Source organism: Thalassophryne amazonica, chromosome 4 (genome assembly GCF_902500255.1).
Source record: "Thalassophryne amazonica chromosome 4, fThaAma1.1, whole genome shotgun sequence".
NCBI classification, from domain to species: domain Eukaryota; kingdom Metazoa; phylum Chordata; class Actinopteri; order Batrachoidiformes; family Batrachoididae; genus Thalassophryne; species Thalassophryne amazonica.
The window spans coordinates 84892433-84915633 of NC_047106.1; the positions used below are offsets into that span (position 1 = coordinate 84892433).

Sequence of the window (23201 nt, forward strand, 5' to 3'; positions counted from 1 at the left end):
ATTGATGAGAATTGTGCAGTTTGCTTCTCACTGCCGTGGCGTACGGAATGATGATCCTCCACCTGTTGTGAGAAGCTGCTCATTTACGTAAAGCTTAAATTCAGACCTGAATGTGTTGCTGATAGTGTGTGCCTCTGAAGGATATTTGTGTAGCTCTGTTGACTTACCTCACCTTTTCCATCCTTCACAGAGTCAGTTTGTCGTGTTCGGCGGTGAGTCTGGGTCCAGAAGCGCCGAGCTTTGATCCATTTGGGCGCTGGGAGCGCGCCGTCCTTCACCTCGCCAGACAACCGCACATTTATGTTGTACACAAATTATTGCACAGGAGGGAAATAAATTTTTGTTTTTGGAACCGCTTTCTGGTTATTTAGCGCTGGGTTCAGTCAGACGCTGGTCCACTCCTCAACCCGCGTCTGCACATAACAATAACCATCCCAAAGACGTATGATTATCTTTGGCTGTTTTCAGTGATGCTGGTATTTGGTTAGACTCTTTCTCTCCAGTTGTTCTGTCTGGGTTATTTTCATTAGTTACTTCCTCCAAACCATCAACATGTCTATTAGACCCCATTCCTACCAGGCTACTCAAGGAAGCCCTACCATTATTTAATTCTTCGATCTTAAATATAATCAATCTATCTTTATTAGTTGGCTATGTACCACAGGTTTTTAAGGTGGCAGTAATTAAACCATTACTTAAAAAGCCATCACTTGACCCAACTATCTTAGCTAATTATAGGCCAATCTCCAACCTTCCTTTTCTCTCAGAAATTCTTGAAAGGGTAGTTGTAAAACAGCTAACTGATCATCTGCAGAGGAATGGTCTATTTGAAGAGTTTCAGTCAGGTTTTAGAATTCATCATAGTACAGAAACAGCATTAGTGAAGGTTACAAATGATCTTCTTATGGCCTCAGACAGTGGACTCATCTCTGTGCTTGTTCTGTTAGACCTCAGTGCTGCTTTTGATACTGTTGACCATAAAATTTTATTACAGAGATTAGAGCATGCCATAGGTATTAAAGGCACTGCGCTGCGGTGGTTTGAATCATATTTATCTAATAGATTACAATTTGTTCATGTAAATGGGGAATCTTCTTCACAGACTAAGGTTAATTATGGAGTTCCACAAGGTTCTGTGCTAGGACCAATTTTATTCACTTTATACATGCTTCCCTTAGGCAGTATTATTAGACAGCATTGCTTAAATTTTCATTGTTACGCAGATGATACCCAGCTTTATCTATCCATGAAGCCAGAGGACACACACCAATTAGCTAAACTGCAGGATTGTCTTACAGACATAAAGACATAGATGACCTCTAATTTCCTGCTTTTAAACTCAGATAAAACTGAAGTTATTGTACTTGGCCCCACAAATCTTAGAAACATGGTGTCTAACCAGATCCTTACTCTGGATGGCATTACCCTGACCTCTAGTAATACTGTGAGAAATCTTGGAGTCATTTTTGATGAGGATATGTCATTCAATGCGCATATTAAACAAATATGTAGGACTGCTTTTTTGCATTTACGCAATATCTCTAAAATTAGAAAGGTCTTGTCTCAGAGTGATGCTGAAAAACTAATTCATGCATTTATTTCCTCTAGGCTGGATTATTGTAATTCATTATTATCAGGTTGTCCTAAAAGTTCCCTGAAAAGCCTTCAGTTAATTCAAAATGCTGCAGCTAGAGTACTAACGGGGACTAGAAGGAGAGAGCATATCTCACCCATATTGGCCTCTCTTCATTGGCTTCCTGTTAATTCTAGAATAGAATTTAAAATTCTTCTTCTTACTTATAAGGTTTTGAATAATCAGGTCCCATCTTATCTTAGGGACCTCATAGTACCATATCACCCCAACAGAGCACTTCGCTCTCAGACTGCAGGCTTACTTGTAGTTCCTAGGGTTTGTAAGAGTAGAATGGGAGGCAGAGCCTTCAGCTTTCAGGCTCCTCTCCTGTGGAACCAGCTCCCAATTCAGATTAGGGAGACAGACACCCTCTCTACTTTTAAGATTAGGCTTAAAACTTTCATTTTTGCTAAAGCTTATAGTTAGGGCTGGATCAGGTGACCCTGAACCATCCCTTAGTTATGCTGCTATAGACTTAGACTGCTGGGGGGTTCCCATGATGCACTGAGTGTTTCTTTCTCTTTTTGCTCTGTATGCACCACTCTGCATTTAATCATTAGCGATTGATCTCTGCTCCCCTCCACAGCATGTCTTTTTCCTGGTTCTCTCCCTCAGCCCCAACCAGTCCCAGCAGAAGACTGCCCCTCCTTGAGTCTGGTTCTGCTGGAGGTTTCTTCCTGTTAAAAGGGAGTTTTTCCTTCCCACTGTCGCCAAGTGCTTGCTCACAGGGGGTCGTTTTGACCGTTGGGGTTTTTATGTAATTATTGTATGGCCTTGCCTTACAATATAAAGCGCCTTGGGGCAACTGTTGTTGTGATTTGGTGCTATATAAATAAAATTGATTGATTGATTGACTTTATTATTGGAGAAATTACAGATGTATGGTATTAGAGGACTGGCCTTTAACTGCATAGCTAGTTATTTATGTAATAGATATCAGTGTGTTCATGTTGGTGGGATAAAATCGGAATTGTTGAGGATTATGTGTGGGGTGCCCCAGGGGTCAGTCCTTGGGCCATTATTGTTTTTGTTGTATATTAATGATATAGGTTTGGTTTCTAGGTTTTTGTTTGCTGATGATACAACTGTGTTTGGTAGCAGGGATAATTTAGGACAGCTCTTGGACGTGGTGGAGAGGGAACTGCAAAAATTTAAATATTGGTTTGACTCTAATAAACTATCACTTCATTTCGGTAAATCTAAGTGCATCATATTTGGAAATAAGCCTAGAAATATAAGTAGTAAATTATTGTTGAATGGCGTTGAAATTGAAATTGTATCTCAAACTAAATTTCTTGGAGTTTTTGTTGATGATAAGCTCTGTTGGAAATGTCATATAAAACATGTTGAGTCTAAAATATCAAAAGTTATTGCTATCCTGTAAAAAGCTCAATACTTTCTCCCCTAGCATCTGCTGGTTTCCTTGCATCACTCATTATTTGTTCCTTACATGACTTATTGCATTGAAGTTTGGGGAAATACATATAAAACAAATACTAATCCATTATTTCTATTACAAAAAAGAGCTATAAGAGTGCTAAGTAAAAAAAACATATCGTGAACCAACAAATTCATTGTTTGTGCGTCTTCCGTTTTTGAAATTTTATGACTTGGTTGATTATTTTACAATTCAGATCATGTATAAACATGGACTCTTGCCTCAACATGTCCAAGAGCTGTTTAAAATGGAAGAGTCCAGTTACAACTTGCGAGGAACCTTGGTATTTGATAGAAGGAAGTATCGAACCACTGCCAAAAGTCATTGCGTTTTGTTTGGTAAAGGGTGTCAAAGTTTGGAATGATTGTTTAGACTGTATTAAGGTATCTAGTACATTGGCTTGTTTTAAAAGACTTTATAAAAACAATTTATTAACTTGTTATAGTTTGAAGAATTAAGTAATTTGCCCGTGTGGCTATTTTTTGTTTGTTTGCTTGTTTCACTGAGTCTGACTGGTACTTGACTTTCGTGTGTATTTTTTGTTTGTACATACAAACGTATGTACGGGGTGGGCTGTTGTGAAAGTGAATGCACGGACCCACGTTAGGGGGCGTAAATGAGCGGTCAATAGGAATTTCAATAAATCACAATTTATTATGGAAAAGGTGCAAAACAGATTCCAAATATGCTGAGTCCCATTAATAATAATGGTGACACGTGGGCAGGCCCGAGGGTAGGAGACGCCTATCCAGAGAAGAGCCGGGACCCACGAAGTTCCACCACCAGCCGGAGGCCTGCAACACACCAGAGCCGCCAAGACCTGGTACCCCAAGGTGGCCACCGCTCGAGGCTGTCGGACCGGTACTGTTGGCAGGAGCAAAAACAGGTTAAGGTGGGTGTGTGTACACCCAGCAAACAGTCAGCAACTCACAGTTATCCTCTTGGAGGAATACATCCAGATACTCCCAGAGTGCAGAGGTAAAACTGGAGGACGTGCAGTGTCAAAGGTTATACTCAGTAAGTCAGAAGTGAGGAGTGGAAACGCCAACTCCTCCAACTTCCACAAACTCGGCTACAAGCTGCAAGTATAAGTCACAACTGCAAAGACTTCAGTTACAATGAATGTGCGAACGGCACAAAATGGCTGAGATAGTTTACTGTGTGGTAAGCTGATAACTCGGCAGAGTTATGATGTCTTTCCCAGGCTTTTATGGACACAGTGATGAGGTGATGAAATGCAGCTGATGACAGCCTAGCGGTGCACACCTGGTGGTGCCACAAGGCCAGTGCGCCCTCTTCTGGGCCAAAGGTGCCCGCATGGCAGACCGCCATCTGGTGGTAGGCCAGCAGTACCTCCTCTTCAGCGGCCCACACAACATGGCCGTTAATAAACTTCTGCTTCTGCCCATCCTTTCAGCCACACCAAATTGGTAATTATTTATGAGTTTTGTTCTATATGTTTTTAATTTTGTTTTTCTCTTGATTTATTTTGTAAATGAGAGATTTTGTTAGTGCGTGCGTGCTGAATAAACCATTTATTCATTCATTACTCATTCATTCAGATTGGCTCTTACACGGATTGTGCGCATGCTAGTCTTCTTCTGTTTTTTTTTACTGGGGAAATTGTTGTGTGGGCCGCTGAAGAGGAGGTACTGCTGGCCCACCACCACAAGATGGCGCCCTGCTTGAAGTGCGGGCTTCAAGCACGAGAGGGCGTCGGCTTTGCTGGAGGTGACAGCTGTCATCAATCAACACAAGCTGTCACCCATCACCACCACTACAAAGACCGGACTGCAACTCCACCTCCTCGCCAAGAAATCAACTACCATTCAGGTAATTTCTCTGCTGCCTGACACTGTGTGTGTTTAACCTGAACTTCTGTTTGCAGCCGTTTTCCTGGAGTGTTTCTTTATCTGGAGGATTGGCGTTTGGTGTGACAGCGACGGCTTCGCCTCACACCCCAACTCAGATAAGTGGTTGACCAGGAGCTGCACGAGTGTGTGTGATTGGAGGTGGAGGTTTTCCCTCCTTTACTTAATACAGACTGTGGGATTACTGAGTGTGCGAACTCACACTCATCTGGACTGTCTCTGTTCTCTGCCAGCAGTACCGGGTCTGACTGCTGAAGACAGCGGCCACCTGGGGCGCAGGGCTTGGCGGCTCCGGTGTTCTTCAGCTCCGTTGGTGGTGGAAGCTGTGTGGGGATCCAGCTCTTCTCTCTCCAGGCGTCTTCTATCGTCGAGCCTGCCCACACGGCACCTGGTGTATGATTGACAGTCCACCATATTGTTATTGTCTGTACGTTGTTGTGCGATTCACAACATTAAACTGTTACTTTTTGGCTTATCCATTGTCCGTTCATTAACGCCCCCTGTTGTGGGTCCGTGTCACGTCACTTTCACAACAGGATTTCTCGGCCAGCGTCATGGATCCCGAGGGGCGTCAACCATTGCTTGAACAGCCAATGGGAGAGCGAGGTGCACAGGCAGGAGGCGTGTTGGGTGAGCTGCAGCACATCTTAACCGCCTTTGCCGCTCGGCTGGACTTAGTTACCGAGCAGAGCAGTGTTCTCAATCGTACGATGGAGGCTCTCACCTCCCAGGTGGAAGCGCGTGCTCAGGGCGCTGCTGCAGCACCTCCTCCTGCTGACCGTGTGCCAGAAACAGACATTCCGCTGGTTGTTCAACGACCCCCCCACCTTCCCCTGAAGCATACATAAGCCCTCCGGAGCCGTACGGAGGCTGTGTGGAGACGTGCGCAGACTTCTTGATGCAGTGCTCGCTCGTCTTTTCACAGCGTCCTGTCATGTACGCGTCAGACGCCAGCCGGGTGGCTTACGTTATAAACTTGCTTCGAGGAGAGGCACGCGCCTGGGCTACGGCGCTTTGGGAGCAGAATTCACGGCTCCTAATGGTTTATACTGAGTTTGTGAGGGAGTTCCGACAGGTGTTCGACCACCCTCATAGAGGCGAGACCGCTTCAAGTGTGCTGCTGTCGATAAGACAGGGGTGTCAGAGCGCAGCAAAGTATGCAGTCGACTTCCGCATCGCGGCAGCGCGAGCCGGCTGGAATGCTGTTGCGCTCCACGCCGCCTTTGTAAACGGACTGTCTCTGGTCCTCAAGGAGCACCTGGTGGCGAAGGACGAGCCGCGGGATTTAGATGGGCTTATCGACCTGGTTATACGGTTAGACAACCGATTAACAGAACACCGACGGGAGCGAGACGAAGGGCGTGGTCAGGCACAAGCCGTCCCTCTTCCTCCCGGGTCTGAAAGGGAGCCGACTTCCCCACGCTCCACTGCCAGGGCTCTCCACGTGACAACAGCTCCCCCTGCTGACGTTGCTATGGAAACAAGCAGGGCCAAAAAACGATCAGATCAGAGACAAAGGAAGCTGATCCGTGGAGAGTGTTTTCTCTGCAGCTCTACTGAGCACACACAGAGAGAATGCCCCAAACGATCAAAACAGCAGCACTCGTCCTTAGAGACTGGGCTAAGGGTGGGTCACAATACCCACGTGGGGAGACCCCGTAAATCTGCACGAATCCCAGTCACGATCCTGAGTGAGGATTTAACCCTTCACGCCCCAGCACTGGTGGACACGGGGTCGGAGGGAAATCTGCTGGATAGCAGATGGGCAAAGGAGGTTGGGCTCCCTCTAGTGGCCTTACCATCACCATTGTCGGTGCGGGCACTAGATGGCACCCTTCTTCCACTAATCACACACCAGACTCAGCCAGTGACATTGGTGGTGTCTGGGAATCACAGTTTTATGTTTTATGTAACACCTTCTACCTCCCGAGTGATATTGGGTTTTCCATGGGTGTTAAAACACAATCCCCAGATTGATTGGCCGTCTGGGGTTGTGGTTCAGTGGAGCGAAACCTGCCACCGGGAGTGTTTAGGATCCTCGGTTCCACCCGGTGTGACAGCTAAGGAGGAGGTTTTAGTCCCCCCCAATCTGGCGGCGGTGCCAGCCGAGTACCACGACCTTGCTGACGTCTTCAGCAAGGATCTGGCACTCACGCTGCCCCCGCACCGTCCGTACGATTGTGCCATTGATTTGATACCGGGCGCTGAGTACCCGTCCAGCAGGCTGTACAACCTCTCACGTCCGGAACGCGAATCAATGGAGACCTACATCCGGGACTCGTTAGCTGCCGGGTTGATCCAGAACTCCACCTCCCCGATGGGTGCTGGTTTCTTTTTTGTGGGCAAGAAGGACGGCAGACTCCGTCCATGCATTGATTACAGAGGGCTGAACGAGATCACGGTTCGAAACCGATACCCGTTACCTCTGTTGGATTCAGTGTTCACGCCCCTGCATGGAGCCCAAATTTTCACGAAATTGGATCTTAGGAATGCTTATCACCTGGTTCGGATCCGGGAGGGAGACGAGTGGAAGACGGCATTTAACACCCCGTTAGGTCACTTTGAGTACCTGGTCATGCCGTTCGGCCTCACCAATGCGCCCGCGACGTTCCAAGCATTGGTTAATGACGTCTTGCGGGACTTCCTGCATCGGTTTGTCTTCGTATATCTAGACGATATACTCATTTTTTCTCCGGATCCTGAGACCCATGTTAAGCATGTACGTCAGGTCCTACAGCGGTTGTTGGAGAACTGGCTGTTTGTGAAGGGCGAGAAGTGTGAGTTCCACCGCACTTCTTTGTCCTTCTTGGGGTTCATAATCTCCTCCAACTCCGTCGCCCCTGATCCGGCCAAGGTTGCGGCGGTGAGAGATTGGCCCCAACCAACGAACCGTAGGAAACTACAACAGTTCCTCGGTTTTGCAAATTTCTACCAGAGGTTCATCAAGGGCTACAGTCAGGTAGTTAGCCCCCTGACAGCCCTGACCTCCACAAAAGTCCCCTTCACCTGGTCGGATCGGTGCGAAGCCGCGTTTAGGGAGTTGAAACGCCGTTTCTCAACTGCACCAGTTCTGGTGCAGCCCGATCCCAAGCGCCAGTTTGTTGTTGAAGTGGATGCCTCTGACTCAGGGATAGGAGCCATGCTATCCCAGAGCGGGGAGTCCGACAAGGTTCTCCATCCATGTGCCTACTTTTCCCGCAGGTTGACCCCAGCTGAACGGAACTATGACGTCGGCAATCGGGAACATCTTGCGGTGAAGGAGGCTCTTGAAGAGTGGAGACACCTGTTGGAGGGAGCATCGGTACCATTTACAGTTTTCACGGACCATCGGAACCTGGAGTACATCCGGACCGCGAAGCGTCTGAACCCCAGGCAAGCCCGCTGGTCGCTGTTCTTCGGGCGTTTTGACTTCCGGATCACCTACCGCCCCGGGACAAAGAACCAACGATCTGATGCCCTGTCCCGGGTGCACGAAGAGGAGGTCAAGACTGAGTTGTCAGACCCCCCTGACACCATCATCCCCGAGTCCACTGTCGTGGCCGCCCTTACCTGGGACGTGGAGAAGACCGTCCGGGAGGCCCTGACACGGAGCCGGGACCCGGGGACCGGTCCGAAGAACAAACTGTACATCCCACCAGAGGCCAGGGCTGCGGTCCTTGACTTCTGTCACGGTTCCAAGCTCTCCTGTCACCCAGGGGTGCGAAGAACCGTGGCAGTGGTCCGGCAGCGCTTCTGGTGGGCGTCTATGGAAGCCGACGTCCGGGAGTATGTCCAGGCCTGCACCACCTGCGCCAGGGGCAAAGATGACCATCATAAGGCCCAAGGCCTCCTCCAGCCTCTGCCAGTGCCTCGTCGCCCCTGGTCTCATATCAGCCTGGACTTTGTCACGGGCCTCCCGCCGTCCCAGAGAAACACCACCATCCTAACGATAGTGGACCGGTTTTCCAAGGCGGCCCACTTCATGGCCCTCCCGAAGCTCCCGACAGCCCAGGAGACTGCAGACCTCCTGGTCCACCACGTCGTGCGTCTGCATGGGATTCCATCAGACATTGTCTCGGATCGTGGTCCTCAGTTCTCCTCCCAGGTCTGGAGGAGTTTCTGTAGGGAACTGGGGGCCACCGTCAGTCTCTCGTCTGGGTACCACCCCCAGACAAACGGGCAGGCAGAGCGGACAAACCAGGAACTGGAGCAGGCCCTCCGTTGCGTGACCTCCGCGCACCCGACGGCCTGGAGTGACCATCTGGCCTGGATCGAGTACGCTCATAACAGCCAAGTCTCGTCTGCCACCGGCCTCTCCCCATTTGAAGTGTGTTTGGGGTACCAGCCCCCAATGTTCCCGCTAGTGGAGGGAGAGGTCGGGGTGCCCTCGGTCCAGGCCCATCTGAGAAGGTGCCGTCGGGTGTGGCGTACCGCCCGCTCTGCCCTGCTCAAAGCCCGGACAAGGGCCAAGAACCATGCAGACCGCCGGCATGCCCCGGCCCCTGCGTACCAGCCTGGGCAGGAGGTTTGGCTTTCTACAAAGGACATTCCCCTGCAAGTGGAATCCCAAAAGTTGAAGGACAGATACATCGGACCGTTCCCTATCCTCAAGGTCCTCAGTCCGCAGTGAAGCTGGCAGCTTCAGCTTCACTGCGGATCCACCCGGTTTTCCATGTGTCCCACATCAAACCTCACCATGTGTCACCCCTCTGTACCCCCGGACCGGCGCCGCCTCCTGCCCGGATCATCGACAGGGAGCCGGCTTGGACCGTGCGCCGGCTCCTGGGTTCCAGTATTTGGTGGACTGGGAAGGGTATGGACCCGAAGAACGCTCCTGGGTGAAGAGGAGCTTCATCCTGGACCCGGCCCTCCTGGCCGACTTCTACCGGCGGCACCCGGACAAGCCTGGTCGGGCGCCAGGAGGCGCCCGTTGAGGGGGGGTTCCTGTTGTGTGGGCCGCTGAAGAGGAGGTACTGCTGGCCCACCACCACAAGATGGCGCCCTGCTTGAAGTGCGGACTTCAAGCACGAGAGGGCGTCGGCTTTGCTGGAGGTGACAGCTGTCATCAATCAACACAAGCTGTCACCCATCACCACCACTACAAAGACCGGACTGCAACTCCACCTCCTCGCCGAGAAATCAACTACCATTCAGGTCATTTCTCTGCTGCCTGACACTGTGTGTGTTTAACCTGAACTTCTATTTGCAGCCGTTTTCCTGGAGTGTTTCCTTATCTGGAGGATTGGCGTTTGGTGTGACAGCGACGGCTTCGCCTCACACCCCAACTCAGATAAGTGGTTGACCAGGAGCTGCACGAGTGTGTGTGATTGGAGGTGGAGGTTTTCCCTCCTTTACTTAATACAGACTGTGGGATTACTGAGTGTGCGAACTCACATTCATCTGGACTGTCTCTGTTCTCTGCCAGCAGTACCGGGTCTGACTGCTGAAGACAGCGGCCACCTGGGGCGCAGGGCTTGGCGGCTCCGGTGTTCTTCAGCTCCGTTGGTGGTGGAAGCTGTGTGGGGATCCAGCTCTTCTCTCTCCAGGCGTCTTCTATCGTCGAGCCTGCCCACACATCACCTGGTGTATGATTGACAGTCCACCATATTGTTATTGTCTGTACGTTGTTGTGCGATTCACAACATTAAATTGTTACTTTTTGGCTTATCCATTGTCGGTTCATTAACGCCCCCTGTTGTGGGTCCGTGTCACGTCACTTTCACAACAGACGTTACGGCACCACACACATGCCTGGCATATGTACCACAATGTTAAACAGAGCTTCGAGACACAGAATTTGCCTCAAACATTATTTGTAATCAAATTATTCAAGTTACTCAATCGTTTCAGCCCTAGAATTGTCTGTTGACCCCCGAGACAGGATTGTCTCAAGGCACAAATTTGGGGAAGGGTACAGAAACATTTCTGCTGCTTTGAAGGTCCCAATGAGCCAGTGGCCTCTATCATCTGTAAATGGAAGAAGTTCCGATCCACCAGGACTTTACCTAGAGCTGGCCGCCCATCTAAACTGAGCAACCGGGGGAGAAGAACCTTAGTCAGGGAGGTGACTGAGAACCCAATGGTCACTCTGTCAGAGCTCCAGCATTCCTCTGTGGAAAGAAGAGAATCTTCCAGTAGGACAATCATCTCTACAGGAATCCACCAATCAGGCCTGTATGGTAGAGTGGCCAGACGGAAGCCACTCCTTAGTAAAAGGCACACGGCAGTGTGCCTGGAGTTTGCCAAAAGGCATCTGAAGGACTCTCAGACCATAAGAAACAAAATTCTCCAGACTTATGGTGATGGCAGCATCATGCTGTGGGGACTCCACACACTTCTCCCAGCGGTGTTGCCACTGTTGGAAGCATTCCAAAAGCGCATTTTTCGGGATGGCGCGCAGCTCCGCCGTCGTCGCAGCCATGATGTCCTCTCTTGCCTCAAATCGGGTTCCTTTTAATGGTATTTTAAGTTTTGGGAAGAGCCAGAAGTCGCAAGGGGACATGTCAGGGGAGTAAGGTGCCTGTTGAACCACCGGAGTCTGGTTTTTGGTCAAATAAGTCTGAATTAAATGAGAGGAATGAGCTGGCGTGCTGTCGTGGTGGAGGCGCCAATTTCCTCTGGCCCACAACTCCGGTCTCTTGCGCCGCACACCATCACGTAGACGACGGAGGACATCCCTGTAATACTCCTTTGTTATTGTTTGACCCTGTGGTGCGTACTCGTGGTGTACCACACCACAGGAGTCAAAAAAACAATCAGCATTACCTTGATCTTGCTGCGCACTTGGCGCGCCTTCTTCTGTCTTGGCGACGTGGAATGCTTCCACTGTGACGACTGGAATTTCGTTTCCGGATCGTACCCGTACACCCAGGACTCATCTTCGGTGATTATAGTGTCCATAAAGCTGGGATCAGTGTGAATGGAGTCCAGCATGTCTTGTGAGACTTCAACACAATGTTGCTGTTGCTCCGCCGTCAGCAACTTTGGCACGAACTTCGCCGCCACTCATTTCATGCCCAAATCTTCCGTCACGATGGAATGTGCCAAAGTCCTGTTAATGTCCACTTCCTCTGCAATTTCTCGGACAGTCACACGACGATCCCGCATAACCACAGCATGCACTTTGGAAACGATCTCGTCATTTCGGCTCGTTGATGGCTGACCGGAGCGCGGCTCGCTCTCCACCATTACGCGCCCGTCTTTAAACCGGTTGTACCACTCCTTAATCCGTGTGCTGCTCATGGCTTCATCTCCGAAAGCCGTTTGGATTTTTCAAATCATTTCTGCCTGGCTGTCGCCAAGTTTCTGGCAGAATTTAATGCATTAGTGCTGTTCCTAGCGTTCGGCCATTTTCTCTCAGGAAAAAATCCGACGAGGGGGGTGGAGCGCTCCTCCCACAAGCCGTGCTCACAGGCGAATGACGTCACTGACAGGCATGGAAAAACTCACGCATGCGCACAAGGGTTCAACCTTGTCTGATGCAATCACACGTGATTCAAATCCATATAATTAAAAAAAAAATAAAATGGACCGTTACTTTATTGACAGACCTCGTGTATATATATATATATATATATATATATATATATATATATATATATATATATATATATATATATATATATATATATATATATATATATATATATATATATATATATATATATATATATATATATATATATATATATATATATATATATATATTAGGTCCCATGATGTCACTATGAGAAGAAATATAATGGTGACAATAAAATGTCGATAATATATTTATAAAGCAAATTCGTGGTAATTTAGCAAATTTGTCCAACAGGACTCTGGAGCTCAGACTTGCTCAATGAAGACAAATTAGCAACATAAAGCATTTTGCTCACAAACAAACTCAACAGAATTCTTTTTGATCCAGCTGGAGGTCATTGGGGCCACCGGGCTACATGTTCTGACCGTCTGCAAACTACACTGATCTGTTTAACAGTTTATACTTTGGAAATGAAGAATTTAGGAGACCTATATAATACTTGCATGATTCTGGACATTGCCTTAAAAGTCAACAGAAGCACTTCGTGATCAGTCTCAGGCCTCAGGCTCATGTCAGACTTCACTACATTTGAACTTTGTGCCAACAATTAATGGGGACTGCTGAAACAAATCTATTACCTCCTGATGAAACAATGTAGACAAAGTAAAGGAAAAAGAAACAAATCAAGGCTGACATGAAGGTGGAAATTCAACCCAATGCTGAAATGATAGTATTGTATTTTAAATTTAAAGTTTGTCGTGGTATTTCACTGTGTGTGTGATTACAGTACAGTGTATTCGGTCTTCTTCTGTTCTTTAAAGATTGAGAGGTTTGTTTACCTTACCCAGAGCCTGTTCTATTCACGAGTCAGTCAAAATAAATTGTCTTTTTGCAGCCATTCTGAACATCATGTCCAAAACTGAAGTCCTTATAAATAATTATCAGGCAATATTTGACTTCAGTACGCTTCAATGGCGTTATATTATTCAGACAAAATCTAAATGCACTGTATTTTACCGCCATCTGGTGGCCATGAGGATATTACATTATATTGTAATTAAATGCAACTAAAAAATAAACACGATGTATTCTTAAAAATAATAATAATAATATCAGAGTGCAAAAATATGCATCCCCATTTATAAGGCATAGATGAACTAGCATGTTTTCTATTTATTTAAAATAAAACAAGAATATCTTATACATGAGAGACATGTGATAAATATGCCCTTTGTATGAGTAGTAATAAGACTAGTAATATGTCTAGTTTATGGGTATACGCATAAACTGCATGTACTACATTTCCCATGCTGCACTGCGCGTTCTGGTGGTGACATCTCGACGTCAACGCAGACGTTTTTCATCGTGGTTTTCATTAGTTGCCAGTGAAGTGAAATACAACAAATTAACACAGTGTTCTCCGCTCGTAGGAGGCACGTGGTGCATTAGAATCACACACACTCTGACGGCTTCTTTTGAACGGTGAGTTTACCGCCATGTTATCGTCTGTCCCGAGCAGGCTGTTTGTACGAAGGTCGCGCAGTCTGTCGCCGTGTAGCCGCCTGCTACAGACCACCGTCGGCGATGCTTCACTGCAGGAGACCAACCGAAACCCCATCGTGTCCACGTCGCGTGTCTCCAAGAGGAGCATTCTATCTGAGGAGACCCTGACCACTAGCGGGAACCGGTCCATGCACTACCACCACCTCGCCCCTAGGTGGCTGTCCAATCTTGAGGACCGGCGCAACTCATGGGCGGCGTTGGCCAGCAGAGGGCGCGATAACAACAGGTTTTGGGAGGAGTGCAGTGGTCAGGACCGGGGATCAGGCGGAGGTGCGAGCCGGGCAGGAGTGTCTGCTGTCGGTGTGCTGTCTGCTGCAGCCGTGGCTTTCTGCCTCCAGAATAACTTCGACAACAAAGGTACCGAGGTCATTACTGTCAGCTGTCTCACACATATCATACTGGGACTGAGTAAAAAAAAGTGTCATTCATCAAATAGCAAATCAAAACATAGCTGTTTAAAGGGCACAGCTCGCTCCAGTCAACATTATCTTTTAAAAAATTATTCACCGGATTATAAGTCATTCCTACCAAGTCTATAAAAAATGCATGACAGATTCACAGCCACTTTTATCCATAATCATTATGCAACATCTGGAACCAACCTGTACACATAGCTGCCTGAAAGTCACTCTGCCTGGGTCCAGGTACAGTCCACTTCATGCTTATGTGACTCTGGATTGCTTTTGTCTACAAATGTAATATGGCTTTAGTTTGGCTTTCAAACCAAATTCTTGTATGTTGCGATCAACATACGGTGCATCAGGAAAGTATTCACAGTGCTTCACTTTTTCTACATTTTGTTATGTTACTGGCTTATTCCAAAATAGATGAAATTCCATTTTTTTCCTCAAACGTCTAGATAGATAGATAAACTTTATTGATCTCACAGAGGAGAAATTCACGTTACGTCAGCTCTTAAGACAACACACAAGGTGGGTGCAAGTAGAGGAAAATGTTCATCGAACAGCGTGTGCAAGGATAAGCAATATAAGCAATAATAATAATACTTGTAACAGTACAAGACATAAGAAATGTCTTAGAAATAGAATATGTATGTATATATATCCCCCTAACGCCTATTGTCGCATATATGCGACAATATTTGACTCAAATATGCAACATACCAAATTGACCAGTATGCCTGTTGTTGCATATTTGCAACATACCAGTATTATTATTATAACATTATAACATAAATTACCAAAATACCAAAATTACTATTTATTTATTATGCAAAAGTGAAATTAATAATCTCAACATTATTTACCATCTACTTAAAGGCAAAAACACACACAAAACATTTTTTTATATACAGCTATATAAATTCAGGCGTTAAGGGGTTAAATAAATATATATATATATATATATATATATATATATATATAGTTGATAGGAGCATCTTCTTCACAATTTGTGAAATGGAGTTTAGATGTGGTAAGGTGACATTAGTGCTGGGATTTGTAAACGAGTTGTTATTGCACATTATATGTGGACATATTAATAATATTGCATGTGATTTGTGGACATATTATTGCATGTGGTTATTTCACGGTGTTATTGTACAGTCTGACAGCAGCAGGGAGGAACGACCTGCGGTATCGTTCCTTCTTGCACTGAGGGTGCCTCAGTCTGTCACTGAACGAGCTGGTCAGCACTACAGTCCGGTGCAGAGGGTGAGAGGAGTTGTTCATGATGGATTTGAGCTTAGTTAACACCCTCCTCTCTGCCACCTCCTTCAAGGAGTCCAGAGGACAGCCCAGGACAGAACTGGACTTCCTGACCAGCTTATTCAGTCTCTTTCTCTCCTGCTCTGTTCTGCCCGGGGCCCAACAGACGACAGCATAGAGGAGAGCAGAGGCTACGACAAAGTTGTAGAAGGTCTTAAGCAGAGGCCTGCTCACTCCAAAGGATCTCAGTCTCCTCAGGAGGTGGAGGCAACTCTGACCTTTTTTGTACAGGGTGTCGGTGTTGTGAGTCCAGTCCAGTTTGCTGTTGAGGTGAACACCCAGGTATTTGAGACTGTCCACAGTCGTTATGTCCTCCCCCTGGATGTTCAGCGGTGAGTGAGGTGGTGGTTTCCTCCTGAAGTCGATCACCATCTCCTTCGTCTTACTGGTGTTGAGACACAAGTGGTTGCGCTCACACCAGTCCACGAAGTCTGTGATGACCAACCGGTACTCCAGCTCATTCCCCTCAGACACGCGACTCATAATGACGGAGTCATCAGAGAACTTCTGGAGGTGGCAGCTGTCCGTGTTGTAGGTGAAGTCCGAGGTGTAGACGGTGAAGAGGAAAGGCGAGAGGACGGTGCCCTGGGGGGCCCCGGTGCTGCACCTTACCACCTCAGACTGACAGCCGCGCAGCTGCACGTACTGCGGGCAGTCAGTGAGGTAGTCGATGGTCCAGGCAGTGAGGTGTCCATCCACACCTGCGTCTTCCAGTTTCCCCCTCAGCAGTGCCGGTCTGATAGTGTTGAAAGCGCTGGAGAAATCAAAGAACATGACTCTCACAGCATTCCTGCCGGTCTCCAGGTGGGTGAGCACTCGTTGCAGTAGGTAGATGACAGCGTCATGTACCCCGATGTTGGGTCTGTAGGCCAACTGCAATGGGTCCTGGGTGTCGCTCACCACGGTGCGGAGGTGAGACAGGACGAGCCGTTCCATGGTCTTCATGAGGTGGGAGGTCAGGGCAACTGGTCTGTAGTGGGCCGGTTCCTTGGCGTGCGGTGTTTTGGGAACCGGGACCACACAGGAGGTCTTCCACAGGGTGGGGACCACCCCCAGGCTGAGGCTCATGTTGAAGATGTGGCTGAGGACCTCACAGAGCTCATCTGTATAGGTCCTCAGCAGCCTCGGGGAGATCCCATCAGGTCCTGCTGCTTTCCTCTGCTTCAGCCGCAGGAGCTGGCATTTCACCTCGGTTGGAGGTAAAGGTGGGGGGGGTGGCTGGGGTGTGAGTTGAGGTGGGCTGGTGCTGAATACAGTCGCGGTAGGGGGGTTGGGTGACGAGCACACAATACACACAATACCCTATAATGACAATGTGAAAAAGGTTTGATTTTTGTTGTTGTTTTTTGAGATTTTTGCAAATTTATTAAAAATGGAAAAAAAAAAACAACAAAGAAATTACATGCACATAAGTACTCACAACCTTTGCCATGAAGCTCAAAATTGAGCTCAGGTGCCTCCTGTTTCCACTGATCATCCTTGAGATGTTTCTACATCTTAACCCTGAAAACTGCGAGTAAAACCTGATTTTTACCTGTTCACACAGAACCATGTAAAATTATTTTTCAGCTTCGTGCTCTGTCATTTCAAAGTTCTTATTAATTGTCTCCTTTTGGAGAAATTTAGTTTGGTGCATGAGGGGGCTCACCTGCACAGACAATAAAAACAGGACCAGCCTTTACTCAGTAAAAGCCACAAAAATACGAGGTCTGTTAGAAAAGTATCCAACCTTATTTAAAAAAAAAACATGGATTTGAATCACGTGTGCTTGCGTGAGCCAACCTTAAACCTTCATGCGCATGCGTGATTTTTTTCACGCCTGTCGGTTGCGTCATTCGCCTGTGAGCAGGCTTTGAGTGAGGAGTGGTCCACCCCCTCGGTGGATTTTCATTGTCAGGGAAATGGCTGAGAGACTGCTGCTTTGCTTGATCAAATTTTTTTTAGAAACTGTGAGGCACATCCATGTGGACACCATTCGAGAAATTCAGGTGGTTTACTTTTCTAATAGACCTCGTAAATATCACCAACAATAAAATAACATAAATAACCAAAAATAACCTTAAAAGTCACTGTAATCAACCCATTATATACTACCAAAACCACACAGCCATTTACCACTCGCCATTCAACTGAAAAATGTGTAAAATTTATCTTATGACATAAGTACAGTTTAAGCTTGTTCATTAAGAAGCTTAATAGACAACGGAACAAATGAGTGTTTGTACCGGTTACATTTGCACAAAAGCACAATTTGTCCGTAACAAACGACATTCTTCTACTAGAATCGCCAGCTCCCGGTAGCTTAGCTTAGCGTGTCATTTTGTGGTGCACCCACTGATAACACAAACAGCTGGAAGCTGTTCAACATTACGGCTCTCCTGTTCACAGTGATCACCGGCGTCACTCGCCATCATGTTCTCTCCGTGATCATGGATGCGGCTTCTTCAGTCATACTCGCCAGCACAGCAGCAGCTTAGCTTAGCATGGCACGAGGCAGCAGCACAAACCACCGATATGGCCAGTTCCATGCTTTCACGAGAGGCTACGCGCTTTGTTAGAATTCTCTTGGCCACACAAATGGAAAGGATAGAATCCTTGGTTACAGTCGTTTCTTTTTTTTGTTATTGGCTTTTTTTGTTTGTTTGTTTTTGTTTGGTTTTTTAAGCCCATTCCAATGCTGTGCTCAGCTTTATTTCTGTAGTCTGTCCGAGAGGCACTAAAAAAAGCTCCCACTTTCCTCCTGAAAATCTTATCTTTGGGAATACTGTCCACCTAATAAACATCCCAAAATAGACCTGTTCATCATTTTGATGTATTGACAATCAAAGTCCACAAAAACACATTTCAAGCTGCAAAAAATTCTGGTTTTCCCCATTAGTTTCATTGATTGGGTCCGAGGGGGTGGTCCCTAACATGATGTCACTGAAGCCACAGGCTATCATTTCTGAGCGTTATCAGCGGCAGATGAAATCAAGCCAACTTCTCCATGTTTATGACTTAATTTCTCAGGGCACATGGCACCAAATATAAAGCACAATACATCAATATTTTTACAATTCTTTATTTATTTAGAATAATCAGTTCATTTGACATTTAATTTCCCAGAGATATGCACTTTAAGGTACTTCTGAAAATTTAACATGAGTAGTATGCACATAAAGCTGGCTGTTGCTAAAGGTTCAGACGAGGGGTGCAACAGTACGCCTTTTTCATGGCGACCCTAACCACTACAGGCAAGATAAAACAATATTAATGTAATGTAATGCAATGTGATTTTGCTGATAGACAGAACTGAGAGAACTGTGTCAAAACCTTAGCTCTATCTCCTACTCTGCTTCAATAGAATAATTATATTACTTGTTCAATAATACCAGGAACTAATGGACAGAATTTCTTTGTTTCAGGCTTCTGCAGACTAAAGAAGATACCTCCAACTGTTGTCGCAAGCGTTACGCTCTAGCACATTATAGTATATATGCACTGATAATTTCTAGCAATGACTGAACCGAGACCAATAGAAATATTGAAACTCTGATATATAACAATACCTAAAATGATAACATTTCACAAAAAAGGACCACTTTTAAATTTTGATGATCATGTCACACTTTGGCTTCCTTATTTTTGAACTAGGCCATGGCAGAATGGGACGGCACATGTTAACTGGAAATGGTACGGTGATACAGGACAGAAGCCTTCCTAATTCCAGCGGTCTAGACACTTTAGATAAAATATAATGCAGACACTATAAAACAGTGCTTGAATATGTCTTCAGACCATCTGTACACAGTACATCTAAATTGCTTATAATCACATGTTTACACATGCTTTACTACTGTACATTTTTGTAATATTTTTTGTTTCTGTCTGTGGCTTTGCATTGGCAAGGTGAAGCTCTTCTGGAGGCAGCAAGGACCAATAATTATCAAGATGTGGCCAGGTACAACACGGACACAAACTGACAGTACTGTTGACTAACATCATGTCCAAAATATATCATTTGTGTGTACTTTCTTAAAGGCACTTAATGTGTATTATACAGGGAAGAATTACTGTCTGTAACTACTAACAGCTAATGGAAATTTTTACATTTGAATAAGCTCATTGACTCATTATTCTGCACATAGATATGTAGTGCCAACAAAAATCATCCCTTATATGATATTGCACCGGAAAGCTGTGATTAAATGCAGTGCTGTGCTCTTCTTTCATAAAATAAAAGAAAAAGAAAAATCTCCCTCTCACTTTCCCTGGGGAGAGTGGTATGTGTGTTCCTCAAGCTCAGGTCCTCTATCAGAGGCCTTGGAGATAAGGAGTGAGTATGTGTGTATGAGTGTGTGTGTATGTATATATATATATATACATACACACACACCTTGCCTCTACTGGTGGTTGGCTCTCACTGCGGTATTGTATCACTTCCTGTTCCGGAGCACAGCGGTGTTTTGGTGTATCTGTTAGCTGTTTAATCTGCGCAGTTAGATTGATCTAGATAACTAGATAACGATTTGTTTCACAGTGTAATCTTCACGTGCCTTAACTAAAGCACTCCCTTTGCTGAATCACCTCTAAATTATTTACACATTATTCACTTTGTGTGTTTTTAGGAATCCGCTAGCTTAGCGCAGCTACTAGCTCTTAGCTGGTTTAGCATGGCGGCTTCTCCTGTCTCTCCCGCACTTTTCTGCTCTGGGTGTGAAATGTTTAGTTATTCCTTGGCCTCCTTTAGCAGTAATGGTACTTGTAATAAGTGTAGCTTTGGAGGCCAGGCTGGGCAAATTGGAGTCTCGGCTCCGCACCGTGGAAAATTCTACAGCTAGCCAGGCCCCTGTAGTCGGTGCGGACCAAGGTAGCTTAGCCGCCGTTAGTTCCCTTCCAGCAGATCCCAAGCAGCCGGGAAAGCAGGCCGACTGGGTGACTGTGAGGAGGAAGCATAGCCCTAAACAGAAGCCCCGTGTACACCGCCAACCCGTTCACATTTCTAACCGTTTTTCCCCACTCGGTGACACACCCACCGAGGATCAAACTCTGGTTATTGGCTGTTTTGAGAAATGTGAAGTTAGCGACACCAGCAACCATAGTCAATTGTCTTCCGGGGGCCAGAGCAGGCAACATTGAAGGAAATTTGAAACTGCTGGCTAAGGCTAAGCGTAAATTTGGTAAGATTGTAATTCACGTCGGCAGTAATGACACCCGGTTACGCCAATCGGAGGTCACTAAAATTAACATTGAATCGGTGTGTAACTTTGCAAAAACAATGTTGGACTCTGTAGTTTTCTCTGGGCCCCTCCCCAATCGAACTGGGAGTGACATGTTTAGCCGCATGTTCTCCTTGAACTGCTGGCTGTCTGAGTGGTGTCCAAAAAATGAGGTGGGCTTCATAGATAATTGACAAAGCTTTTGGGGAAAACCTGGTCTTGTTAGGAGAGACGGCATTCATCCCACTTTGGATGGAGCAGCTCTCATTTCTAGAAATCTGGCCAGTTTTCTTAAATCCTCCAAACCGTGACTATCCAGGGTTGGGACCAGGAAGCAGAGTTGTAGTCTTACACACCTCTCTGCAGCTTCTCTCCCCCTGCCATCCCCTCATTACCCCATCCCCGTAGAGACGGTGCCTGCTCCCAGACCACCAATAACCAGTAAAAATCTATTTAAGCATAAAAATTCAAAAAGAAAAAATAATATAGCACCTTCAACTGCACCACAGACTAAAACAGTTAAATGTGGTCTATTAAACATTAGGTCTCTCTCTTCTAAGTCCCTGTTAGTAAATGATATAATAATTGATCAACATACTCATTTATTCTGCCTTACAGAAACCTGGTTACAGCAGGATGAATATGTTAGTTTAAATGAGTCAACACCCCCGAGTCACACTAACTGCCAGAACGCTCGTAGCACGGGCCGAGGCGGAGGATTAGCAGCAATCTTCCACTCCAGCTTATTAATTAATCAAAAACCCAGACACAGCTTTAATCCATTTGAAAGCTTGACTCTTAGTCTTGTCCATCCAAATTGGAAGTCCCAAAAACCAGTTTTATTTGTTGTTATCTGTCGTCCACCTGGTCGTTACTGTGAGTTTCTCTGTGAATTTTCAGACCTTTTGTCTGACTTAGTGCTTAGCTCAGATAAGATAATTATAGTGGGCGATTTTAACATCCACACAGATGCTGAGAATGACAGCCTCAACACTGCATTTAATCTATTATTAGACTCAATTGGCTTTGCTCAAAATGTAAATGAGTCCACCCACCACTTTAATCATATCTTAGATCTTGTTCTGACTTATGGTATGGAAATTGAAGACTTAACAGTATTCCCTGAAAACTCCCTTCTGTCTGATCATTTCTTAATAACATTTACATTTACTCTGATGGACTACCCAGCAGTGGGGAATAAGTTTCATTACAGAAAGCGCTGTAACTAGGTTTAAGGATATGATTCCTTCTTTATGTTCTCTAATGCCATATACCAACACAGTGCAGAGTAGCTACCTAAACTCTGAGTGAGATAGAGTATCTCGTCAATAGTTTTACATCCTCATTGAAGACAACTTTGGATGCTGTAGCTCCTCTGAAAAAGAGAGTCTTAAATCACAAGTGCCTGACTCCGTGGTATAACTCACAAACTCGCAGCTTAAAGCAGATAACCCGTAAGTTGGAGAGGAAATGGCGTCTCACTAATTTAGAAGATCTTCACTTAGCCTGGAAAAAGAGTCTGTTGCTCTATAAAAAAGCCCTCCGTAAAGCTAGGATATCTTACTACTCATCACTAATTGAAGAAAATAAGAACAACCCCAGGTTTCTTTTCAGCACTGTAGCCAGGCTATTAGAGAAAAAATTACTCATAACCATCCCAAAGACATATCGTTATCTTTGGCTGCTTTCAGTGATGCCGGTATTTGGTTAGACTCTTTCTCTCCAATTGTTCTGTCTGAGTTATTTTCATTAGTTACTTCCTCCAAACCATCAACATGTCTATTAGACCCCATTCCTACCAGGCTGCTCAAGGAAGCCCTACCATTAATTAATGCTTCGATCTTAAATATGATCAATCTATCTTTATTAGTTGGCTATGTACCACAGGCTTTTAAGGTGGCAGTAATTAAACCATTACTTAAAAAGCCATCACTTGACCCAGCTATCTTAGCTAATTATAGGCTAATCTCCAACCTTCCTTTTCTCTCAAAAATTCTTGAAAGGGTAGTTGTAAAACAGCTAAGTGATCATCTGCAGAGGAATGGTCTATTTGAAGAGTTTCAGTCAGGTTTTAGAATCCATCATAGTACAGAAACAGCATTAGTGAAGGTTACAAATGATCTTCTTATGGCCTCAGACAGTGGACTCATCTCTGTGCTTGTTCTCTTAGACCTCAGTGCTGCTTTTGATACTGTTGACCATAAAATTTTATTACAGAGATTAGAGCATGCCATAGGTATTAAAGGCACTGCGCTGCGGTGGTTTGAATCATA

General features: G+C 45.9%; 1 protein-coding gene across 1 annotated transcript in view; it reads left to right on the top strand.

The window, feature by feature from the left end:
- The first annotated feature begins 13798 nt into the window (after nucleotides 1-13798).
- Nucleotides 13799-23201, top strand: part of clpb (caseinolytic mitochondrial matrix peptidase chaperone subunit B) — a 128828-nt gene continuing 119425 nt past the window's right edge. The window contains exons 1-2 of the mRNA XM_034168191.1: nucleotides 13799-14360; nucleotides 19619-19670. Of these exons, the coding sequence (XP_034024082.1) occupies nucleotides 13937-14360; nucleotides 19619-19670 (476 nt within the window). The 5' untranslated portion in view covers nucleotides 13799-13936. The remainder of the gene's footprint in view (nucleotides 14361-19618; nucleotides 19671-23201) is intronic.